Source organism: Telmatherina bonti (assembly GCF_933228915.1).
Source record: "Telmatherina bonti genome assembly, chromosome: 21".
In the NCBI taxonomy this organism is placed as follows: domain Eukaryota; kingdom Metazoa; phylum Chordata; class Actinopteri; order Atheriniformes; family Telmatherinidae; genus Telmatherina; species Telmatherina bonti.
The window spans coordinates 17,507,777-17,530,962 of record NC_136630.1 but is presented as its reverse complement, the minus strand read 5'-3'; the positions used below and the strand labels follow the sequence as shown (position 1 = coordinate 17,530,962).

Sequence of the window (23,186 nt, the reverse complement as noted above, 5' to 3'; positions counted from 1 at the left end):
GATATAATCTGTAAAATTAATGTTTTTCAGTATTTTGCCTTAAGTTCCATGACTTGTTACAAGCCTGGATCAATACTTAATCTAGTTTTGATATCAGTGCCTCAGCGGGATGATATAAAACATCCCTTTAGTTAATGATATTTCTATTTTTAAAAAAACAAAACAAAGAAAGCCATGTGGATACATATTGATAGATTGTTTCAAAGGAAAATGTGGTCATGAAATTTGGCCATTTTAAGGTGATTTTTTTTCACCATTCTACCTTTAATTATCATTTATAATTAATTATGACTTTGCATCTGGGAAGTTGCAAAATATATCTGACAAAATATTCACTTACCTGACAAGAAAAGCGTAGCTGCGAACATCCAATTCATTGCGATAGCCTCATGAAAGACAGTCAAAAGTCTGATGTTTCCTCTGAAGTAAAAGGAATTTGTCTGAAAACCGTGAAAGGCAACTCTCTCCTGCTGAAAGTCTGAATAAGAAATAATTGAAAATAGAATAAAAATCTCCCTTAATAAATACAGAACTTGAGAGTTCCTCTATATGAGAAAGAATTGCAACACAATCCCAAGTCTTTGTTGCTCTTAACCACTCCTTCAAGAAAAAGAAAAATGTGTGTCTAAATGTTATTTTCATCTTCTTTTTAAAGTACTGGGTTGAGCCGAAATGTTAATTTCTGGGCACTAAAGAAAAAAAAACAGAACAGAAATTAGACAACAGAAACAGGAAATGACAATATCAGCTATCCTCACTGGTAGATGAAAATAATACGTTTAGCTGAGAAAAAGGGAAATGAGTACAAGATTTGCCAACAAGTAGCTTCAGCTGTATAACATTTTGAATTACTTTAAATATCCACTGCATTAAGAAAGCTTATTGTGATATGCTGACAAATTCCATTCAATATCATCCTCCCTTCAACAAAGATTAAAGGGGTCCTATTATGGTATTTGGAGTTTTCTGAGTTTTCTACAGTGTTACAGTGTTGAATCCTCATCAGACATGTGAACGACACTGTTTTTTATAACCTAAACACATGTTTGAGTTTGAGTTTGAGTTCCAGCACTCTCTCCGTTTGGTTTCCATGGCGACGGAAAACGCGTCATTTTAGAGAGTTTTTTCTACTTGGAAATCCTTGTGACGTCCCGGGGGATAAGGTTCGGTGATTGGTTACCTTCTACTGGTTAACAAGGGCATGTACAAATACATCAGGCGGGTGGAAAACGTCGGATAAAGTTATTTCAAATGATGGCTGGTGAGTTTACCAAAAAGAAAGCAGTTGCGGTGCGCGCTCCTGATGTAGTGCAGTGGCGGGAGGCGGGGCTTAATGCGGAAGAGTCTCAATCCACTCGTTTTGCCCACAGGCAGTAGCTTGCAGTTTGAACTGTGCTTTGTAAGCGTGTCTCTTCACAGGTGCCATTTTAATAAGGGGTCATTCGCCAAACCAATGTTGTTTTGCAAAATGCACATACCGGCGCAATATACCTACTGAGGACATACCTTTAGTATCATCTTTCACGCCCACACTTCTTTAATGTTCTCATGCTGCCCTCTCCTACGTTCGCCTTTTATCTATATAAGCAGCGTGTCGGAAAAGCTCTCAATCAGTCAAGCAAAGCGCTCATCAAAGTCACACAACAACCTTTAATTATTTTGGAACTCACTACACACATAAGGTGCACCACATTGTGAGGCACTCTGTCTATTTTGGAGAAAATAAGACTTTTAAGCGTGCCTTGTGGTTGCAAAAATACATTAATTTAATGTATACTGTAACAAAAATGCCAGGTTACTAGGCTACAGTTCTGCCTTCAAAACAATAATCCTGATCCCCAAGTTATCTAACAGGGGATACCACCTCCCACCTGTGCCTGGTTAAAGGACTTTCTAACTACTCGGCCACAATGGGTTGAACTGGGTTCCCACTTTCATCCACCCGTACTCTCAGCATTGGCTCTCCTCAGGGTTCTGTGCCGAGCCCGATAATCTACTCTCTCTACACATCCGACTGCAGCCCCACCCACTCGGAAAACATCATTGTCAAGTTCATTGACGACATGATTGTGGGCCTCATAGGCAAGGCCAGATTATCCAATGGCATTATGGGCACGGGCCCAGGGGCCCATACCCACTTGGGGCCCATTCGGAGATTAGTGGGGCCCACATAGGCCATACACCAGCAGTTTAGACATGAAACAAAATGTATATAAAAGCCAGATAGTTACACCACAGTGTCTAGTGTATTGCCATTGTTACCACTGGCTGAGCGATGTTAGAAATGTTGTTTCACACTGTATCAGTCACAATTTTCACAATGTTGCGCTGGGGAAGGGGGCCCGTGGGACACTCTGGGCCCAGGGGCCTGTTTAATACGGCCCTGCTGATAGGACAAACTGAGACAGCCTACCAGGATGAGGTCCTCCGCCTGGAAGAGTGGTGTTCGGTAAATAACCTGTTATTGAACGCCACCAAAACTAAAGAACTCATCGTGGACTTCAGGAAGAAAGTAGCTGCCCCTCCACCCTTATTTATTAGCGGTGGATGTGTAGAGAGAATGGAGTCCTTCAAATACTCGGGAGTCCACATCGCAGCGGATCTCCCTTAGATTGAGAACACTGCAGCAATGGTGAAGGCGGCACGGCAGCGGCTCCACTTCCTGAAAGTTCTCAGAAGAGAGAAGCTGAACACCCAGCTGCTGGTGACCTTCTACCGCTTCACCATAGCAAGCCTGCTGACGTCTGCCGTCATGGTGTGGTTCTCCAGCTGTACTGAGACAGAGAGGAAGAGGCTGCTGTCTGCCCTCCTAAATCCCGCTGCCTCAGTAGAGCAAAAAACATCGTTTAAACATTTCTTTCTGTCTTTTTGACTTAACTTGCTAGTTTCTGGTCCTCCTGACAGTCAATGGCTTTGTTCTCCGCAAGGACCATGAATTTAAAGTTGGCTTGTGTGGGTGTATGTATGTGTATGTATGTATATTTACATATGTATGTATGTGCATATACGTGTAAGCATTGATCTCTTTCTCTTGTTTTCTCTGTTGTCTTTTCTGTTCTCTTTCTGTCCTTTTTCTATTGTTGGGGAAAATTGTTATGAGTTTGGTTTGTATTAAGTATTAGACATATATGCATTGATTTGCTGTGATCCTGCTGTGTTTTGTGTCTATGCACAAAGCTTTCTTTAAGTCATATGATCCTTGTCTGGAATGTGCAGACAAAGTCTGAGACAGGAAGAGTTTCATGCAGGGCATCGGGTTTTGTCAACTGCTTGGTTGACCAGTTGTCTAAAGGTTAGAGGTTAAAGGTAATAAAGTAATATAGTGAGTGATTGATGCTTAGTGAGTTCAGTTTAGTCTTAAATAAGAGATAATGATTGTTTCATATGGTGTGCCCAGCAACTAGGAGGAGTTAAGCATGGTTTATAATTGGGTGTTACTTCAGCATCTGCAGAGAGAGTTCTCTCTCCAAGCTCCAGCGTGTGCTTGTATTAGTTTATAATAAAATGTTCATTGTAAGAAGACAGTTGACTCTTAGATGTATTACAACTTCTCAAGACCAGAGTATTTTCCACCACAGTTTTTGGGGGCTCGTCTCGGGATCCTGCGTCAGTCCGCCCAGGTTGGTGATAGACGGGTTGGCCACCTGAATCCACAGATTCATCCTAAGAACCTCAATTAGAGTATTTCAGAGGACAGGACGTCTTTCTCCCACCCGTGGTCGACTACGCCAGGACTCCTTCTGAACCAGTGTGAAAAGACAATGGTGAGAAGTGTTATTCTAAATTTATATTAATTTTCAGACTCAAACTGGAGTCAAACATTACTAGAAATTTATCACAAATTAATAATCAATATCTTAATTAATAATCACAATATTTGTCTGTTTTGTGGTCAATTGTCTTCATTATTCTCATTGTGACAGGGATTCTCCTCCTCACCTCCTCATCGAAAGAATAACTCAAGGGATAAGAGAATAACTTAAGACGAGATCAGGTTGACGTCATAAATAAAATCCTGTGAGTTTAAGTTAAGTTTAGGTTAAAGTTTAAGTTAAAAATCGTGAGTAACAAGACCAAGTCGTAAGTGCTGTGAGCTAGACGTAGCAAGACCAGACCAGTAAATCTTGTGAGTTACAAGACCGAGACCAGTAAATTAGTCAGTAAGTCCTGTGAGCTCGAGAAGCAAGACCAGGCCAACCTTGAGTTAGAAAACTGAGAGGAAAGCCATCTTGAGTGAGGAGGAACAGAGAAGAAACTGTGTGGGCTGGTTTCTGGAGACATTGAGAGTTTTGCCTGATAATTCTACAAAGGTGTGGGATTGACCCTCTGTGTACATCCGCTGCAAACAGAACTAGTTCCTTTGCAGTAGGAGGTTGATGTACAGCACCATTAAGAAGTTGAAATCTCTGTCTTCATGTGAGGGGAAACTGGGGTGGTTGTGTAAAATTTCCTGTGTTAAACTTGATTGGACTGATTGTGTGGAGAATTAAAACCACGTCTTGTGAAGCCACACCGGACTCTCGCAGGAGAGCCTAGAAGCTTGTGTGGGGGTAGACAAACGTGGGGGCACGACCCATTCACATGCATTCATCCAACTGTTGAAGTGAATTGTTTGTGTAAAATCTAATTTACTGCAGTAAGAAAAAAAAAAAAAAAAAAGAAAAAAAAACAACAACAAAAAATGTATGAGAGAGTTTCAGATATGAAGGAGGCCCAGAGAGGGAAGTGAGAAAAAAGTGTTCATTAAAGGCCTTCTGCTCACTGAAGGAGATGATGTCATAGCACGTTAGGCAGAAACAAACATATAAATCCTGTGTAAAATAGCTGCTTGTGCTTTTCTTCCTAAAGCTTTTATAAGAGCATAAAAGCCACTCCCTGTATGAATGTGGAAACCTTTTCCTAAGGAAAAGCATTCTCTATTATCACCTGAGAACATTTTAAAGAGCAACAACATATTAAGAATGAAAAATCTGAAATGTGAGAGATTTGATTTATAGTATTAGGAACTTATTATGTTAAATTACTGTACATTGTGTAGGCAATAAGCTTAGGTTTCTGTCTGTTCCCTTTCAGACATTCATAAGGTGATTTTTATTCCTTTACTACTGCAATTATAAATTTATGCCTAGCATGTCTAAATAAATCTAGATAAACTGGAAATAAATAATGCAGCTGAAGGATGCTGAAAATAAGCATAATGTTAGGAAAAAAAGAAAATTCTTGACCTTAAAATAGGAATGGTGAACCAACGTGCTAGAGTAAATTTCCCTTGCAATAAGTTCACTTTAGCTAAATGTGAGCTAACGGCGAGAAGAGAAGTTCTCAGAACAAGTGTATCTTCTTAGCAAGATCATGTTCAGCTTTCCCAGGAGAGAACTGAGTTATGAATCCACTGATAATATAGTCTCTCACACACACAATTACAATGTAATATTCAAGTTACATGATGTTCACAGCACAGAACATGGTCCACATAATATGTTTGCCACAGGATTCAGAAGAAAACTATTATAATTATGAGGCTATGATCTTTATTTTCCCCTTACTGGAGAAGAAAATACACCACATGACCAAATGGTTCAGTCTCAAAAGCTCGTCTGCTGTATGGTGTTGGACACATTGCAGCGTTCCCTTCTAAACCCTTGTCAGCATGCAGCTTGGTCCACAGGGACCTCAAATGTCTATCTTGCCTGAAGGGGATTCAGAGGAGGGGCTGGGGGAGAGTGAGTTCTTGATCCGGGTCACTGCAGGGTTCTGGGTGTCACGCGTGGTCAGTCAGGAGACTGGAGCAGAAACGGTCCCTACAACCTAAAGCATCATTCCACCTCCCTTCTGTGTCAGCTCTGAGTCCTGGAGCAGAACCTGATATGCAGATGTGGCTGCATGGACCCGGCCGCTGCTGATGGGGCCTGGGGATCCCAGAACCAGAGGGTCTGGCAGAGCCCTGTTGGTTGTGACTGTGAACAGTGTGGATATGGCTCCTATGGTGGACATGTGAGCTGGATTTTCACCTTTGACCTCTGGAGGTGATGGATCCTCCTTGTCCTCAGACTGTGTTTCAGTTGTGGAATTTTCTAGAAGTAAAAGACTAACAATGTGGCCGGCAGGCAGCACAAATCCCACCCCGACTACAGAGTCAGATGATGTTTTCTGGAATGAGCTGCACCCTGATTCTGTCAGAAAGACTGTTCGGTTCACTCAGTTCTCTGTGGAAAACCTGGATCTCCTTCCTTGAACTTTTGCCTACTGTCTGATCCTTTACATGTCACTCTTTGTTATTTACACATATGAACCTGATTTATCTACCAGGAAGTTTTGATGAACATGTGTCGGGCACTTCCTGGCATGAATTTCTGATTGTATGCTGATTGGAGGAGAGCATGGTGGCTGTGGCGCGTCTGACTCCTGAGCAGATCGAGTGATACGAGCTGAATGATTATCCACAAGACCAGGCCAAGAAATGAGGCCCTACAACCAAACATTTACTCACTGTTTCTGCTTAGCTTTATACCACATTTATGAGCATGTATAAAATTTTGCACTCCTGCAGACTTCTGCAACTGAACAATGACACAGACATCTCTGCTCTGCTGCAGGGAAGCTGAACAGTTCATACAGACTAGTCAACTTCTGGCACGCTGTGCCTTATAAAAAAAAAAAAAAAAAAAAAGTGATGAATACTAAGTTTTTAATGTTTGAGACAGAATAGATGTCAAAAGAGAAAAAATAAGCCGCTATATGACATTAAATAAGAAGGTAGCTTTGTAATTTCCTGACTTCAGCGAATGCAACACAAGTACAACAATCTCCGTATTTTATTTGCTGACAGCTGGTGTTTTATCCCTAATCTGAACTCATTATTTTGAATTAAAGCAGATATGCTCAGCGGTTAAAATACACATCAGATGATTTTTGTTTAAAGAGTAGAACCAACTCTTGCGATGGCTGCCAGTAAACAGACCAGTCTCTTAGTTAACACGCTTAATAAGTAAACAAACAAGTCATTTAAGCCCTGTATGTCCTCAAAATAACATGAATATGAGGCAGATTATTTGTAACAGTATTGATACTTCCAAAGTTAAGCTAACTATGCTAAACCGTTAGCCTTGGCCTTTTCTGTTACACACGTTTGCATTAAAATCATTAAGGAAGAAGTGCTGCTGTGAGTGTGTGCACGTACATGTGTGCGTCGTGTTGTTGTAGATGAAAACAGCTTTACCATCAGTATTAGAAGTTTGTTTCTAAATGCTGCTTTAGTTCAAATGTAGATAGAAAACAAACAGCTTTATTATGACCTGAAGGTCTCTGGCTGTTCAGTACCTGAAGTCCAGCTGTTAAAGATGGGTTTACATCTTGTTGCTTTATGCTTATGCTTATGTTCACAATATATTTGGAATAGAAAGCCAGTCTTATTATGATCTCAGTTTTGTGTGTGTTGCTCCTGAATGGGTCTGTTGGAGTCTAAGAGAGACAAATCAGAGTAAACCATGAGACTAAACTAGACTACATTACTGATTAAATCAACAGTTCTGAATGAGCTTTATTTAATATATGCAGAGATTCTTCAGTGTGGTTCTGCTTCTGTCATTTAGCGGACATGACATAAACAACACGAGCAGTAAATCAGAAAGGAAATTCCAGCATGGATAAGTGTTGGTCAGACTGCTGGGAGTCCAGTTTGACACATGTCCTGCTATGCAGTAGTAGAGGATTTTTTCTGGTTGTTGGTTAAGATGAGACTACCTGATAGGAACTTTGCAATAAGTAATTAAATGAATTTGGTTACTTTGAATGCTTACCTACCAGATAACTGAGTGGCCCTAACTGTTGCTTTGTATTGTTCATGTTTTACTCCATGACTGTTTAGCTTAAACTGACTATCCTCTGCACCCCCCAGGCCTGGCCCCTGACCGACCTCTAGTTGACCCTGACTTGATTTTCCTTTTGATGCTGTTTGCTCTGACTGTGACATGGTGGAGGCTGCAGCTCTCCCGTCTCAGTTCTCGTTACTTGAGCTTACTCTTTAGCTGAAAACGAGTCCATGTTTTGGCGCTCTCTTATGAATGACTTTCTGGATGCCATTTTCCTGAATGTTTTCCTCCCACAGGTTGCAGACGGGGAAATTTCCTTCTGGCTCTCTTTTCAGATCTTCCTTGGACCAAAAGTACTTTTTCTGGTTCTGATGCGCATGCGTAACATGGAAACATGGGCCTTTTTGTGATTCTTTTTGCAGGACCCTCACCCAAGTGGGCATGGTTCCTTCCAAGACTGCCTGTTCAGACACAGCTCTGTGTGAAAGTAATGTTTTAACATATTGTCGTAACCTCATAAGAACCCTTTTCAGGCATTTGCACACAGGTGAAAGCTGCCCTTCATGGATCAGCATCTACGCAGCTCTATTCACTTCAGCCTGGAGATTTTGTCCTGATAAGAAGCTTTAAACATCAGCGCTGGAACCAACATCGATGGTTTAGGCCATTTCAGGTTTTCCTGACGACCCAGACAGCGGTAAAGGTCGCAGAGTGAGCTGCTTGGCACTACAGATTGCTTGAACCTCCTGAAGCTCTTCAGTCTGAAATTACAGAAGAATAATGCACCACCCAACAAAGGGCAGAATAATCCCTGTGGTTGCGTGGGTAAGTGAGATAGTCTACTCTCACGCCTGAAGACCAGCCTTCGCTCTCAAGCAAGATCAGTGTGAGGTGAAAAAAAGCGCTCCACTGCCACTGTGATATGCCAAGTCCCACCAGAACGCCAACAGTGTCTTCACTGCACCTCTGTCACCCCCTAAGAGGAATGATTTGTTTCCACTTTTCTTACATTTATTGTTAGACTCAGATTTTGAAGCTGAAGCAAATGGCTCCTCACTATTGTAATTTCTGAAAGATTCTTTAAAACCTGATAGGCATGAGGCTCCTGATGTTTTGAGAATGTTGTCTTCTGTATGTATTTTTGCGTTCTGATAACAATTTCTCTTCTTATTGTTGGTCCTGTAGGACCAAGAGGAGGGAGAGTGTTGGGGAAAATTGTTATGAGTTTGGTTTGTATTAAGTATTAGACATATATGCATTGATTTGCTGTGATCCTGCTGTGTTTTGTGTCTATGCACAAAGCTTTCTTTAAGTCATATGATCCTTGTCTGGAATGTGCAGACAAAGTCTGAGACAGGAAGAGTTTCATGCAGGGCATCGGGTTTTGTCAACTGCTTGGTTGACCAGTTGTCTAAAGGTTAGAGGTTAAAGGTAATAAAGTAATATAGTGAGTGATTGATGCTTAGTGAGTTCAGTTTAGTCTTAAATAAGAGATAATGATTGTTTCATATGGTGTGCCCAGCAACTAGGAGGAGTTAAGCATGGTTTATAATTGGGTGTTACTTCAGCATCTGCAGAGAGAGTTCTCTCTCCAAGCTCCAGCGTGTGCTTGTATTAGTTTATAATAAAATGTTCATTGTAAGAAGACAGTTGACTCTTAGATGTATTACAACTTCTCAAGACCAGAGTATTTTCCACCACACTATCCTTTCCAGTCCGGTCAGGTCCAGCATAAACTCTGTAATACGAACAATTATCCAAAACAAATAGAAAAATAAAATAAGAATCCAGAAATAAAAGGGGATCATTATATCTATACAAGCTCCCCTTGGCAAAATAAATTTGCTCAGCAGAACACAGCATCCAGAACATCAGTGCGCTTGCTTAAATGCTGGACAAAACAAAAAGAAAAAAAAAAATGTTGAGGATCCACTTCACCCGGCCACCATCTCTTTGACCAGTTGCTCTCTGGCAGGTGCTACAGGTCATTGAAAGCAAGGACATGAATGTTTCTCCCAGTTCAGTGTGTAGTAAAAACAAAACAGGCATTTTTATCTGTACTTATAGGGAATTACACTACAGAGCTATCTTAGATAATGCTGAGAGTTAGAAACAAAGTGAAAAAAGGGGCTTTTCTTCACACTTCACTGAGAAGTTGTGTGCTGTGTATTGTATGTGGAGAAATTGAAGAGGAAAGAAAAAGAAGAATTTCTAAGCAGAAAAGAAAATTAACAATATCCGTCCTGTTTTACCAAAGGGAAAAAAAAAAACATTTTTTTCAAATAAGACCATGCAAGAAAGAAAGGCAGAGAAGGAAAAGTTTTTTCAAACAATAAAATAAAAGAAAAGAGATGTTTTAAAGTTAGAGGTATTAATAATTTCTCTTACCCACCAGCTTGGCTTGGAGGAGGTCAGGAAAAAGACTGACAGAGGAAATGGGTTTCACCTTTATAACCTGTATAAGCTTGTGGTTTAGTACCCGACCACCGTTCTAACAGGCTGGTCTGTTCTGACTGGCTCACGCAGGGTAGAGGTGGAACAACTCAGAGTTATAACAGTACATTAGACAGTTCTGTAAAAAAACACTATGAAGTTATATTTCCATTCTCAAAATAACAGAGAAAATATATATGTATAAAAATGGTCTCACACTTATCTTCTCTCCACCCCCCCCCCCCCCCCCCCACATTCTGCAGTACAACACCTGTGGTTTCCAGCTAATTTGGTAGTGGGTTGATTTACACAATAACTCTAGACTTTAATTTAAAAAGTTGGCAGCAGGGAATTAATGTCCTTTCCATGACTGCATTTCTGTTCTTGTGATTAGTTTTTAAAACAGTTAAATAAGCATTACTGCAATGTGTAATTCTGACTCCAATAAATTCATTCACATAAAAACTGAAGCAAATCTTGATAAGACACTTTCAAGGCGGCGACACTGGAGACGTGGGACGTGGAGCTGGCAGCGACACTGGAGGCGTGGACCTTGGTGCAGGAGGTGATGAACCAGATGTGGACTGTGGAGCAGGAGGTGAAACTGGGGAACCAGAGGGTTGAATCCCGACACCTTGGACACAGCTGGACTTGGGGCTAGATGACAGATTGATGCCAAAAAGGGCTGCTATGTCCTCTCTGGCCTCTGCCAATAAGTCAGTCAGCCAGGCTGTTCCAGACACCAGGGGTGAACAGCCACAAACTTCCTGGCTGCTGCCATCTGTGCATGGACAAGGTAGGGATTGGCCATACAGGAGAGATTTCACAAACACACAGGCTGGTTGTCAGCGTCACTTTATAAAAAGAAACTTAATATTAGAAGCACAAATGTTTTTTTTTCATTGATATTTCCAGAAACGAGAAGATATTTTTGTTCTGTTTTGTGGTCAGCTACATTTCAAAGGATAAAGTTAGAAATGTACAGTACTGCAGCAGGTGTACTTTCATGGTGTATTTTCTCCTCTGGCTGCACCGCGATCAAGCCTTTGCTTCTCCTGCATCTTTGCGTTTTCAGAAATCTTGCATTTGCGCTTGAAAAATACAGCCTGTAATTACAAAGTACAAACAGGGTGTATAAAAACTGTTTGGACATAAGTGTGTCATTATAAGTAGATGATAATAGTCAAACCAAATGAAAGAATAGGTGAGTTTCCATTACACCTAGAATTGCACAAAAAGTAAATATGACAATAAAAAAAACCTAATGGCAATACCTGCATTTCGAACAAAGTCTCAAATATTGCTAAAAAGTTTTTACACTCTCAGGAGGTGTTTCTCAGACGTTTCGATAAAATAACACATCACCAAAGTGTAATGAAACACTTCTGTCGCATTTACGTGTCCCGGATGTGACACGAGGGTCATGACCTGTCATTTCCAGTAAAGATGGCGCGGTGTGGAACAAACAACTGAAAATTTTAGAGTTTTAGAAAATTAAAGGAGGGAGAATAGCTTTGAAAAGCCGTAGCAAATCCTCTGCAGCAAATAGAAAACCCCAAAATAACGCTACGCTGCTACCTTGCATGAGCCGCAGTTCCTGTAAAATCTCATGAGAAGAATGAGATTTTATGAGACTTTAGGCTGATGCACTGAACGCTGTTTAATGAACACACCTGTTGCAATTGCTGTTTTTTGAAACTTAAAAATATCGCTTTCATTTTGCTAAAATATGTAATGGAAACGCAGCTACAGACTGAAGAATACTCTTAAAAAGCCACAAAACAGCTTTGATTTGTCATATTTCTTTTAAACATCTTTCTTCTTGTGTAATTTCCTAAAACATAAAACAAGATAAATGTCTCACCTTGTACAGACCAGCAGTGAGTAAGGCTAGCAACGCCAATCCTCCCAGAGAACATCCTACAATCTCTTTGGTAAAATCTAGTACAGGATACACTTCTACCTCCATCTCAATCTGGTAGATGAGGAGTTTTGATTTAATTAATTATGATTAATTAATTACAGAAATATTAACACCTAAAAAAAAACAACAACAACAACAACAAAAAAAAACCCCAACACATTTTAATTGCGGAACCTTTGTCAGTGCACAATTTCCTGATCAGCCGATTACAGTGATGCACAGCTCAGCTACTAAGCCATATTGGCATATTGGCTATATTAGTGAATATCTGCAAATATTTATATACAAATGCATATGTATACATCTACACATGTAAATGAAGCTAAGATAAAATCACTTTGTCAACAGGTGGGTTGTCATTGGTAACTGCTGAGTGGAAGATGTACTGGTCTCCATCATACTCTAGACTGGTCATGCTGGTTAGGAGAAATCTGGCAGATGGAAGTCCAATCTGTGAGAAATGAAACAAAGGGGTAAAGACATTTAAATTAGTTTTAGTTGTGTTAAGTTTCATATGAGCTGCCTACTGGGATTGTAGTCAGGACCAGTTGCCATTACCATGTCTGATACACATTTACCTGCTCTATCCATGCTGAACTGAGGTTGGCAGAGATTGTATACGTCTTACTCTCCTTTCTTCCCATGAACCTGCTGCACCTAAACACTCTGCACGTGGCTACAGAGCAGTCCTGTGGTGGACACACGCATAGAAAGCAGGACTGAAGTTTACAGTAATGTGCATTTCCTACATTTGAACAGGCAGTTTATAAAACATACTTACCACTAATTTATATTTCTTTATCTGAACAACAGTATCGGTGACAACCGGAAATCTGAAAATAAACTTTGTGTGAAACCGTTTCTGATTTTAACACATTTTACAATGCACAAAGATACATCTGATCTTTTTTAAGATTAGTTCTATATTTCACCTTCAAACTGTTCAAATCCGCCGAAATGTCTCTGTTTCCAAGCTTTACAGGAACCCTGATCACCATGGTAAAGTTAAATGCTCTGATACTATTTGTAACCTGAAAAAATAACGTTTTAGAGTGTAATAAAGTATTAGAGTAATAAAGTATTAGATCTTAAACATAACAGTAAATTTGAACATAGTACTCATACAACGAGATGAAGTAATTTTTCACCTTGATTGATTGTTGGACTGGTTTCTGCAAGTTGTTTGTTTCAAAAATGAAACTGCAGTTGTTGATGGAGCTGAAGAGACATTGTAAACATTAACTAAATATTATATGACATTGCATACGATCCTATTACTTTTGCGTTATATTATTTTAATCATTGACCTTTCAACTGAAACAAAAATGTTGTATTTCACATCGATCTCTTTTTCCTTGTAGAGCTCGCTTGAACAGGAGTGCTGTAGATTTTCACTAAAAGAGACATGTGGAAACATTTGTAAAAAAAATTTTTATTGCAAAAAACCATTTTCACACACAGATGGAGAACAGTACCTGGTGGCATTTGCGATGACAAAGATCTTCCTGCCAAGTTGACTGTTGGCTCCAATCCCATAGGATACGATGAAGACGGCCTGAAAATGACACAAACCAGAGATCAGATGTCTCCTCTTCTGACTCAGCAGTCTGTGTAGCAGTGCAACAAACCGACCTTTGAGTTGCCTTTGAAAACTGGTTTGTCAATAGAGCAGTCTGTCTTTCCTCGAGTTACACCATCTTCACTGTCCAAAGAACTGCACTCAATTCTTCCCTGTAATAAAATAAAAAACATTGATTCAATTCAGCTTTATTTTTATAGTGCCACTTTACAACGATGACATCTCTTCATACTTTACAGACACATCAGTTTGTGATAAGTGCCCTGAAAAACGTCTTGACTTCAACCAATCCTTCATCCTGAGCATGCATGAGGCGACAGTGCATGTGTCCTGAAGAGAGATGAAACAGATTTGATCTGTTTGATTGAGATGTAAACTTCCTGTAGGAGAGCCCAGCTGGGTATGTGAGAGTAATAAGACTGTTGCATGAGTTTTCCTCCCTGTTCTCCACAGAGACGGTCACATCCAGAAGCTCATCAATGCCAACGGTAACTTCTGAGGACCTGAGACTTTGTGAGGATAAATGTATTTTTTATTATTTTGATTTTAAAAAGTACAAGAGACATTTAATGTTCTCGCCAAAGCCTTGGCAAACAACTGTAGCCCAAGTCAGCAGCCAAATCTTTTGTCCCTGACCTCAGTTTTGTAACTACAGTTCAAGTGAGTCAGTCATGTAAACTCTTTGTACTTGCACAGAAATATAAAACTTCACCAAGCACACATGCAAAGTTTGATTTTATTATCTTATCCTCACCTGGTGATGTTAAAGTCCACTTTCAGATTATCAACACATTTCTCATCAGCGTCACAGTTGATCTCAAACCTTGACTGAAAAATAAGATGTTCCACAAATTTGATCAGAAGAAAAAAAAGAACTTTATTTGGGGATTATGATTAATCCTGGACAATGCAGAGCATTACAAGGTCTTCAGATGGACTCAGTTCAAATGGAATTATGCTGACAATGTCAAGGTGTGATGAGTAAGCCAGGACCCAAACGCAGGCCAGAAGAACGCAGGAGGCAGGTGGGATGCAGGATGTTATCTTTTAAGTGAACAGAAGGACAACAAGAATGACTACAACACTGATGGCAACTAATAGGGCAACTAAATGAACTGGCAAACACCTGTAACCATAGGGTATAAATACACACAACTCTAGGACTAATAAGACACAGGTGACGTGAATGAGAAACACCAAACCAGGCAAGCAAATGAGACGGAAATAAAACAGGAAACAATACACAAGGGGAAAGGACCTACAAAATAAAACAGGAAACAATACACAAGGGGAAAGGACCTACAAAATAAAACAGGAAACCAAAACTAAGCATGACAGGACTATGCAACAACAAAACCCTAAAAAAATGTAAAAACAAAATGTCACGGGGTTCTGCTGTTCCCAGTGAGATGGCACAGTTGTGACTTTGTTTGAGGTGATTTATTTGTTTCCTGGGCAATCCACTAACGTGTCGTGCAGCAACATATAGAGTGAAGAATATGTACAATATTTACACTGATCTCACCACTAAATATCTCCAGCTCCAAAAACACACAATGACTTACTACATTCTGATCTGTACTCCTTATACTCCACCCCAACAACGCCAAAATGTAGCATCCTATAAATACCAAGCCCTGCCCAACAGGAACTCCCCAATTACCACGACTAACTGGTTTCTCCTAAATTTCCACAGTAATACATAAACATTCTGAAAATAAGACACATTTATAAACCCTATACATTTCCCACCTTTGAAACATAAAATAACAAAAATAATTTTCTGGTGCAGTGCGGCATTCAGTGGGACACTGGATAGTGATGTCACTGCTGCATTGCGCCATCCTATGCTATTTAAACATAGTAAACCCATCGATACCATTTACCAATTCATCCCCAGCAGACATTGCCGACACCCAAATAAGTTTCCCTCCAGTACCCTGTTCTCATTGTCAGCATATCCACGAGGTGTGCACCCTTAATGGATGTCTTGCTAACAGGTGTAATGTCCAGAATGCTAGGCTACGTAGGACTGCGGGTGTAACTCTGGGGATAAAACAATCTGTAAAAGTAGTCAGGTAAGTGGGTGTGGGCGACTGTGACACAAAAAGACAGCTATTTATGGAAATGTTAAGTTAATGAAATGTGTTTACTCACTGGATGAAAGCTTGTTGTTTGAGCCTGCTGGGCGAGAACTGGTTTAAGATTAGTGTCATGAGGTAAACCATTAAAGGTGAATCTAAGCTCGTTCATGCATGGATTGTGAAAATCTTCTGGACAAGCCTGCAACATGAAAGGAAAAAACATTTTAAATACACAATTTTATGAACAAAAGGCAAAAAACTTCAATCTGGATTAATTTGAATCATGTCTCATAATGTCCCACTTCGATAAAAATTTTTTACACTGCTGCATATTTTGCTGCGTAAATCAACAAGAAGTGATCCAGTGTCCTCTTGCTGTTTCTCACTAATGTAAGCTCGGTTGTTCCCAGTAGCATCCAGTGTAAAAGTGTAATTAATGTGTGCTCGAGCTGAAACCGAAGCGAATTGTTCTTATAAGGAAATGCAAACATATGTTCCTCAGTGACTGAAAATTGAAAAGAAGGAAGAACCTGCATTTAGTGCAACTGGCGCTGCATTTAGTCACATGTTGTATATATTGTAAATTTCTAAATTTCCATATTCTATATTGCAAATTTTACTTGATAGTTTTATTTATCTTTTATCTTTGTAAAAGTGTACATATTCCAGATTGCTTTATGGATAGTACCTATTCTATTTTATTATTAATATTTACTTTTTTTTTCTCTTACCTACTATTGCTGTTCTATTTCTTCCTCTATTGCTGTTCTGAGCTACTGTGACAACAGAATTTCCCTTGTGGATGAATAAAGTCTGTCTAAGTCTAAGTCTAAGTCTATTCACTTCAGAGTGTCTGCTCATAGTAAAACCGATTTCAGCTTTGCTCTCCAATGGATTTGAGCAGTTCACATTTTGTGAAATGATTTCATTTATGTTGAAAGACACAATTGCTTCCACCATCACTATAGGCCTTGATCTAGAAATGAAATGATAATAACCCACATTTGATCATCTTTTGACTTTGTGATCAGTAATAATCAATATGAATTAAAAACTTTGTTGTTCTTGATCAATATCACTACCAAGAAAAGTCATAAAGCTACCATAATTTGTGCTATAACTCACCTCAGTAAAACAACTGTACCCTTTGAACCCACCGCTAAGTCAGTTTTGGAGTTTTTGCCACCACCATGGAGTAACCTGAAATTTGATGTTCATGCAATGAAAAGCATTGGTGAAAACCTTAATTGATTGTTTTCGTTTTAGGTCCCTATGCATTTCTTCCCTGAAACAATATTTCTGTGAGAGAGCTGTGCAGTTGTGCATATAGAAAATGACATTTTTTTTGTTTATGTTTAGTTATGCTTTTTTTTTTTACTGTAGAATTCTCACCAAGAAAACTATGAGGCTCCACCGTCATGAGCTCATTTGATACTGTTTGTCCCGTGTATCGCTTGTAGCGTCCCCTCCACAGATTAGCACCAAAAATAGCCATCTGGATTCATGTAATTTGGGCAGAAATGTGTTTGGGAAAATTCAAATTTAGATGCATCCTCCATTTAAAAGCTTTTTCTTATCACTTTATACACATATTATCTGGTTAACATCCAGTGATTTTACCCCAGTCACGTAAGCTGCTCTTAATTCCACTTGAGACATTGTCAGTGTCTCTCCACTTGGTTGTGATCCTGTCATAGCAAAGTTATTTGATGTTACACAAGGCCATACACTGCATGTCATTTTAATGAACATTTTTACAAAAGGCTTTTATATTGTAAGTTCATAGAGTCGTACAACACACATTTCTGTGTTCTGTTTACCGACTAACAAAGTAGCTTTAAGAAACCCCGACTCACGGTAACAACTTGGTTACTTCTCACCTTTAATTCAAAGAGATAATTGAAAAAAATATTTTGAAAGTATTTGTAATTTACTGTTTGCATGCAGATCAATTACAGGAATTTTAGCTAAAAATGGCACCACTGTACCTTCAATAGAAGAAATTTTGTCTTGCAAATTCTTTTGAATCTTGTCAAGCACCTCAAAGGTCTCCACTTCAAAAACGTGTTTTTTGGGGGGTTTAGATGCAATGTCCCTCAGTCCATTTAATGCTCTATAGTTTCTAAATGCTTCCCCTACCTGTTGATGTAAAAGAAAAGTGTATAATGTACTTCAAAGCTTAAATTTGAAGCTGCCATCTGGAAATAGGACGTAAACATTGTTACAGCCTATAAAGCATCAATTTTGGTCATATTGGCTAATATAAATCCAATATTTGATTTATATTTAAAATGGCCAAAATGATCATATAACTGGCAGGTAATACTATCTTTGGGTGTTTGTACAATATTGGTGGATACTCTGAGTAATTCGATTAGCTATCCAGTCAAGTGTGTTCAAGTTGTGTCAAACTATTTGCACTTGATTCTAAATGTAATTTAAGAGTGTGACTGAAACACACTTCCAAATTAGAAAGGTTAAGTGGTAGAAGTTATATAGGTTACAGGACTTAAATCTCTTTTGTAGCACATCAGATATATCCATATTAGCACAATTTACCCCAATAGCAAATCAAGCAATTTGCTACTTTGGATTCAGCTTTGCGTATTGCTTCATGTAAGTAGTTATGGTTATTAGATTCTCCATCTGTAATGAGTATCAGAATTTTCTTCACTTTTGACCTGCAACCTCTGGATGGTGAGAAGACATTATCCCTGGATAAAGAACACAAAAAGGTTTTTAACTTTCAGGAAAGGTTTTTGTAATTTACATAAGAATATGTATATAAGGAAAAAATACATAAGGAAAATAATAGGTGTTTTCTTTGAATCTAAAATATAATCTTACACATCTTTAGTCGTATTTCTTCATGCAAATGCTTAGCATTGAGTTAATGTAAGATTTCTAAGTGACATTGAAAAATTTGGAAACTGATGTTAAAAAAAACCCCCAAATATCTGGTGAAATACTTTCCATGTCATTGAATGGGTCTTCTTGCCCTTTTTGAATATACATGTTAAAAAAATTAACTCTTATGATATCCAAGGACATAATGTAGGAACAGGGAGAATAAAAAATGAACCTCTAATAGGGGTAAAAAGTCTAAAATGTTGATGGAAAAAAAGCATAAATAATTCTGTCAAACAAGCATGAACTTACATATCAACCGATTGACCAAGAGGGAAAAGCCTCAAAAATTAAATTTTATTTGTTGAAACTTTTTCAATCTGAAGAGAAAAGACTGTTCAGTTTGTTCTGATATATTTTCAGCATGATATTATACCATTCATTATTGATCAGGATCATTAGGACACTTACACAACATGATCAATGGCCGCAGCAGTGGAAGTCCATCCTCTGGACTGGTCAATTCTGTCAATTTGAGCTCGCCAATTGTCAGCATCAAATGTATTAAAGTAGTTATGGACTCTGGGGTATGTGGAGAACTGGGCGATGGCAAACTGAAACTACAAAAGAGAAGATATGGAATTAATATGAGTTAAATGTGTATTTCCTAAATTATCCCTCAAAAATACTGTAAAAAAAATACAATCCCACAAAGACATGGTGGTATTAAGAAGATGTTAACTTTCAGTTAAAATTTTACATTATTATATTAAATTCATTATACAATTGAGTAAATCGCGACTGGCTGGTACAGAAACATAATCTCTCTCAATAAAGTAATACAATTTTATAAATTGTCAGAATATAAGTTCATAATTTGTTCTTCTGGATACAGCAGATACATCTGATGATACATTTTGTGTTATTCATCATTCATTCTCTTTTCCGCTTTTTCCAGTTTAGGGTCACAGGGAAGCTGGGCTTGTCCCAGCCATTAGCGTGTGAAAAGTTTATTGTGGGACACACACAGTGTAGACAAATAAATACTTCTTAGGAGCATGTAGAATGATCAAACAATGATAATTTGCTTTCTTTGGATGTTGGGAAACAGCTGGAGTCCCTGTAGATGCGTGCAAACTTCACATAAAAAAGACCACCGATCAAACCCCTCCTTAACCGAAGCTCAAACCAGTCACCTTCTTGTGAGGCCACTTTGCTAACTACCACACCATCATGCAGTCCTGTTTTATTTCTGTCGAATGAATCATGAAAGTCTTACTTGTGTCTCTTTTCCCAGAAGTGACATGGGTTCCACATTCTGTTAAAAAGAGACACGCATGGCGCAGCAACCTGACATATTGGTGTCCTAATGAGGACCATGAGAAGAAAGGATATCACGCTTCATATGAGACAGTTAATCTTTAACTTTGCTGTTATAATACTTAACAAAAAGATGTTTGTAGAATCATTTTAATGCGCAATTATCTACTGGACATAAATGAAGGCCACATATCAATGTTATTTATCAAGTTGGAACATTTAAAAGTTTATTTGAAAACACACTGTTTTTTTCCACAAATGTGTTTAAGAAGAGTGTTCTTGCTGAACCCACTGCTGGATCTAAATGGACGATCGAGTTGATTACCTTACTGATCACCTGTTTTTCTTCCCACTGAGCAAACCACTTCGTCACCCAGGTGAGAAAGGGTGCTGACACACTGCAGATTTTACACAAGACAGCACAACTTGCTGACAGTTGCTGCCCGAAACAAAAGGTTAAACAAGAGAAACTCTTCTCACTCAACAGAAAAAAGCCTCTAAAGAGCCTAAAAAACATATGGATCGAAGAAAACTCCAGCATTAAAAACAGACCATTCATAAAGTGAGAAGGAGTCAGCTCTTGCTCCTTGTGTGGATAAATCCCAAAGATATTATTTCCTCACTTTGTATCAGATGTTTCGTAATTGATTTTTCATTTTTTTGTTTTTTTTCTCGTGTGTGTATGACTGTGAGAAGAGTGTTTTTAAATTTTGTGTTGGCTCTGGCATGAAAAGTGCTTCAGAAAAAAAGTTTAATTTTGATTTGAATTCTGGAAAACTCTTTTGACCATCAAAATTGACCCCTGATATTGCAGTCAGATATAAATTTAAATTAATAAAAGAAAGTTGATGCAAACATTTGAAAAAGTTAAAAGTAATGTAACATGTTGTAGATGCTTAAGAAAAACTGGAGCTCTTAAAGTATTTAAAATAGCACTTTAAGTTAAACCCTTTTAATGCATAATGATCACTAAAGTGGACACCTATTTAGAAGTTTTTTCTTGCATATTCATGAATGAGGATGTTATATTTGTAAATGAATCACTTTAGTGTGTAATCCAATACATTACTATTTGCTGAAGAATAAACATATGATGTAACTGAATATAAATGCATACATTGTAATTACACAAAATATTTACATAATGTAATTATGATTATATGATATTTTATATTATATAAAACCAGAACATTTTTTAATAAAAAAAACTACACATTTTTAGTGAAAATCTACTACTGTTTTTTTTTGTTTGTTTGTTTTGTTTTTTTTGGTCTTGTCCAGCATTTAAGCAAGCAGACTGATGTTCTAGATGCTGTGTTCTGCTGAGCAAATTTATTTTGCCAAGGGGAACTTTTATAGATGTAATGATCCCCTTGTATTTCTTGATTCTTATTTTATTTTTCTATTTGCTTTGGATAATAGCTTGTATTACAGAGTTTATGCTGCTGGACCTGACTGGAAAGGACAGGAAAGGGGCAGTATATATATATATATATATATATATATATATATATATATACATACATACATATACATATACATACACATACATACATACATATACATACACACACATACCCACCCACACACATAAATTTATACATCCACACAAGCCAACTCTAGATTCATGGTCCCTGTGGAGAACAAAACCATTGACAATCAGGAGGACCAGAAACTAGCAAGTTAAATGAAAAAGACAGAAAGAGAGCTACCTGCTGTTAATGAATAAACTTGCTGGATGACTCAGTGACTGTGACACATGCAGAACATTCATGCAGAACATTTACAGTGGAATGTGTTCAGAGAAGAGTGATCATGCCAATGTGACCCCGCCCGCTTAGGGCTAGAGGCAGGCCAGGAGAACCCAGAAACAGTGAAATACTGTTTTAAAATGTACTTGTTTTTTTTTTTAAATAATGCATATAATAATGCATGCCTGAAAGGGTTAAGGTCAGTTCAATCTTAGCCACAGATATTTTCTTTTTCTTCTATTCAGTCACTTTGCATTTGAAATATAAATAAATATATACAATAACCAATTCTGCTTTCAATGAGAGTACTCAAAGTTTAGATTATATTTGTGGAAAAGAAAAAGTTAACCTCAGTAATGAGCTAATAATTGTAAATGGTGGCAGGAGTCCTGGACTGCACTCAGAGGTGTTAAAGTTTTAACCTGGATCTGTATTGTTTACATTTCTTAATTTCTACATACATATTTTTACTTATACATGGGTGTGTAATTACTCATTTCCAATTACCTATTGATCATCCCATAGGAGACACTGCTCATCATTTCTACATCAGTAAGCAATGCATTCTGGGTAATGACAACACACATTTCAGACGGTCTTGAGTCCAAAGAATAAATTGGCTAAATGTGTGCCATTCTGTATTTAAACCTGAATGCATTGACAACGAGAAGACTAATGAAGAAATCACTCAAATACAACTGAAGATTGATCAGATAGATTAATAGTTGGTGGAAAAAAAACTGCAGTTTCTGCAGCATCTTCTTGCCAATACAAACTTATAACAGACAAGTTTTTCTCAGTGAGCTCCATTTTGTGTCAGCTGCTGTTGAGAACAAGCATCCACATCAAATGTATTCTGTACTCATTCTATTATAACTTACTGAGCATTATAAATAGCACAGTTACATTTGATTGTGTCAACAGATAATGACGCATTAACGTTTAAGGCATTTGCCTCAGACTGCGAAACAAGACTGACGATCCCGTTTTCCCGGCTGTTTATCTGTATTAATAATCGACACTCCACCAATATGTCTGACTTGCTGTCATCTGTTTGAGTTGCGTTGGTTGTCATTTAAAAAAAAACTAAACACTTACAGATGGCAGTGCTAAATGAACCGATAGGTTGTCAGGGTCCTTGAAGGATTGAATTTATTGGTTCACAATCAGAGGGGGGGTATTTACATCCCAGTGGAAAGATATTCTGGTCTTCATTTCTTTTCTCCGACATTTCCCCTCACAATTTTCATTAGATAGCCTGAGTCATTTAGATGCATTGTGGAAAAAAAAAACAAAAGCTGTTTAGGTGGCATTTATTTTCAGCCTTTATTAAGAGCCAGCAGCAGGGCAATTTTATTTCTATAGCATATTTCATGCACAAAACAAGCTAAAACATTAAAAGCATTACGGATGGTTGAAAGAAAGTATTAAAAAGTA

At 38.2% G+C, this 23,186-nt stretch overlaps 2 protein-coding genes across 2 annotated transcripts in view; both read right to left on the bottom strand.

Annotated features, from left to right (window-relative positions):
• Nucleotides 1-23,186, bottom strand: part of LOC306771396 (integrin alpha-M-like) — a gene marked incomplete at both ends in the record, with an annotated part of 61,860 nt that overhangs the window by 17,910 nt on the left and 20,764 nt on the right. The gene's annotated exons all lie outside the window — the stretch shown is intronic.
• Nucleotides 10,736-19,984, bottom strand: LOC306771809 (integrin alpha-M-like; the record flags this gene model as incomplete). Its single annotated transcript, XM_079261129.1, has 22 exons — nt 10,736-11,025; nt 11,278-11,350; nt 12,109-12,219; nt 12,506-12,619; nt 12,747-12,857; nt 13,101-13,199; nt 13,317-13,386; nt 13,476-13,562; nt 13,644-13,723; nt 13,801-13,899; nt 14,109-14,250; nt 14,502-14,575; nt 14,669-14,791; nt 15,905-16,030; nt 16,153-16,280; nt 16,689-16,807; nt 16,957-17,031; nt 17,705-17,711; nt 17,820-17,970; nt 18,419-18,545; nt 19,150-19,298; nt 19,958-19,984. The coding sequence occupies 22 exons, from the start codon at nt 19,982-19,984 to the stop codon at nt 10,736-10,738; spliced, it is 2,382 nt and encodes a 793-aa protein (XP_079117255.1).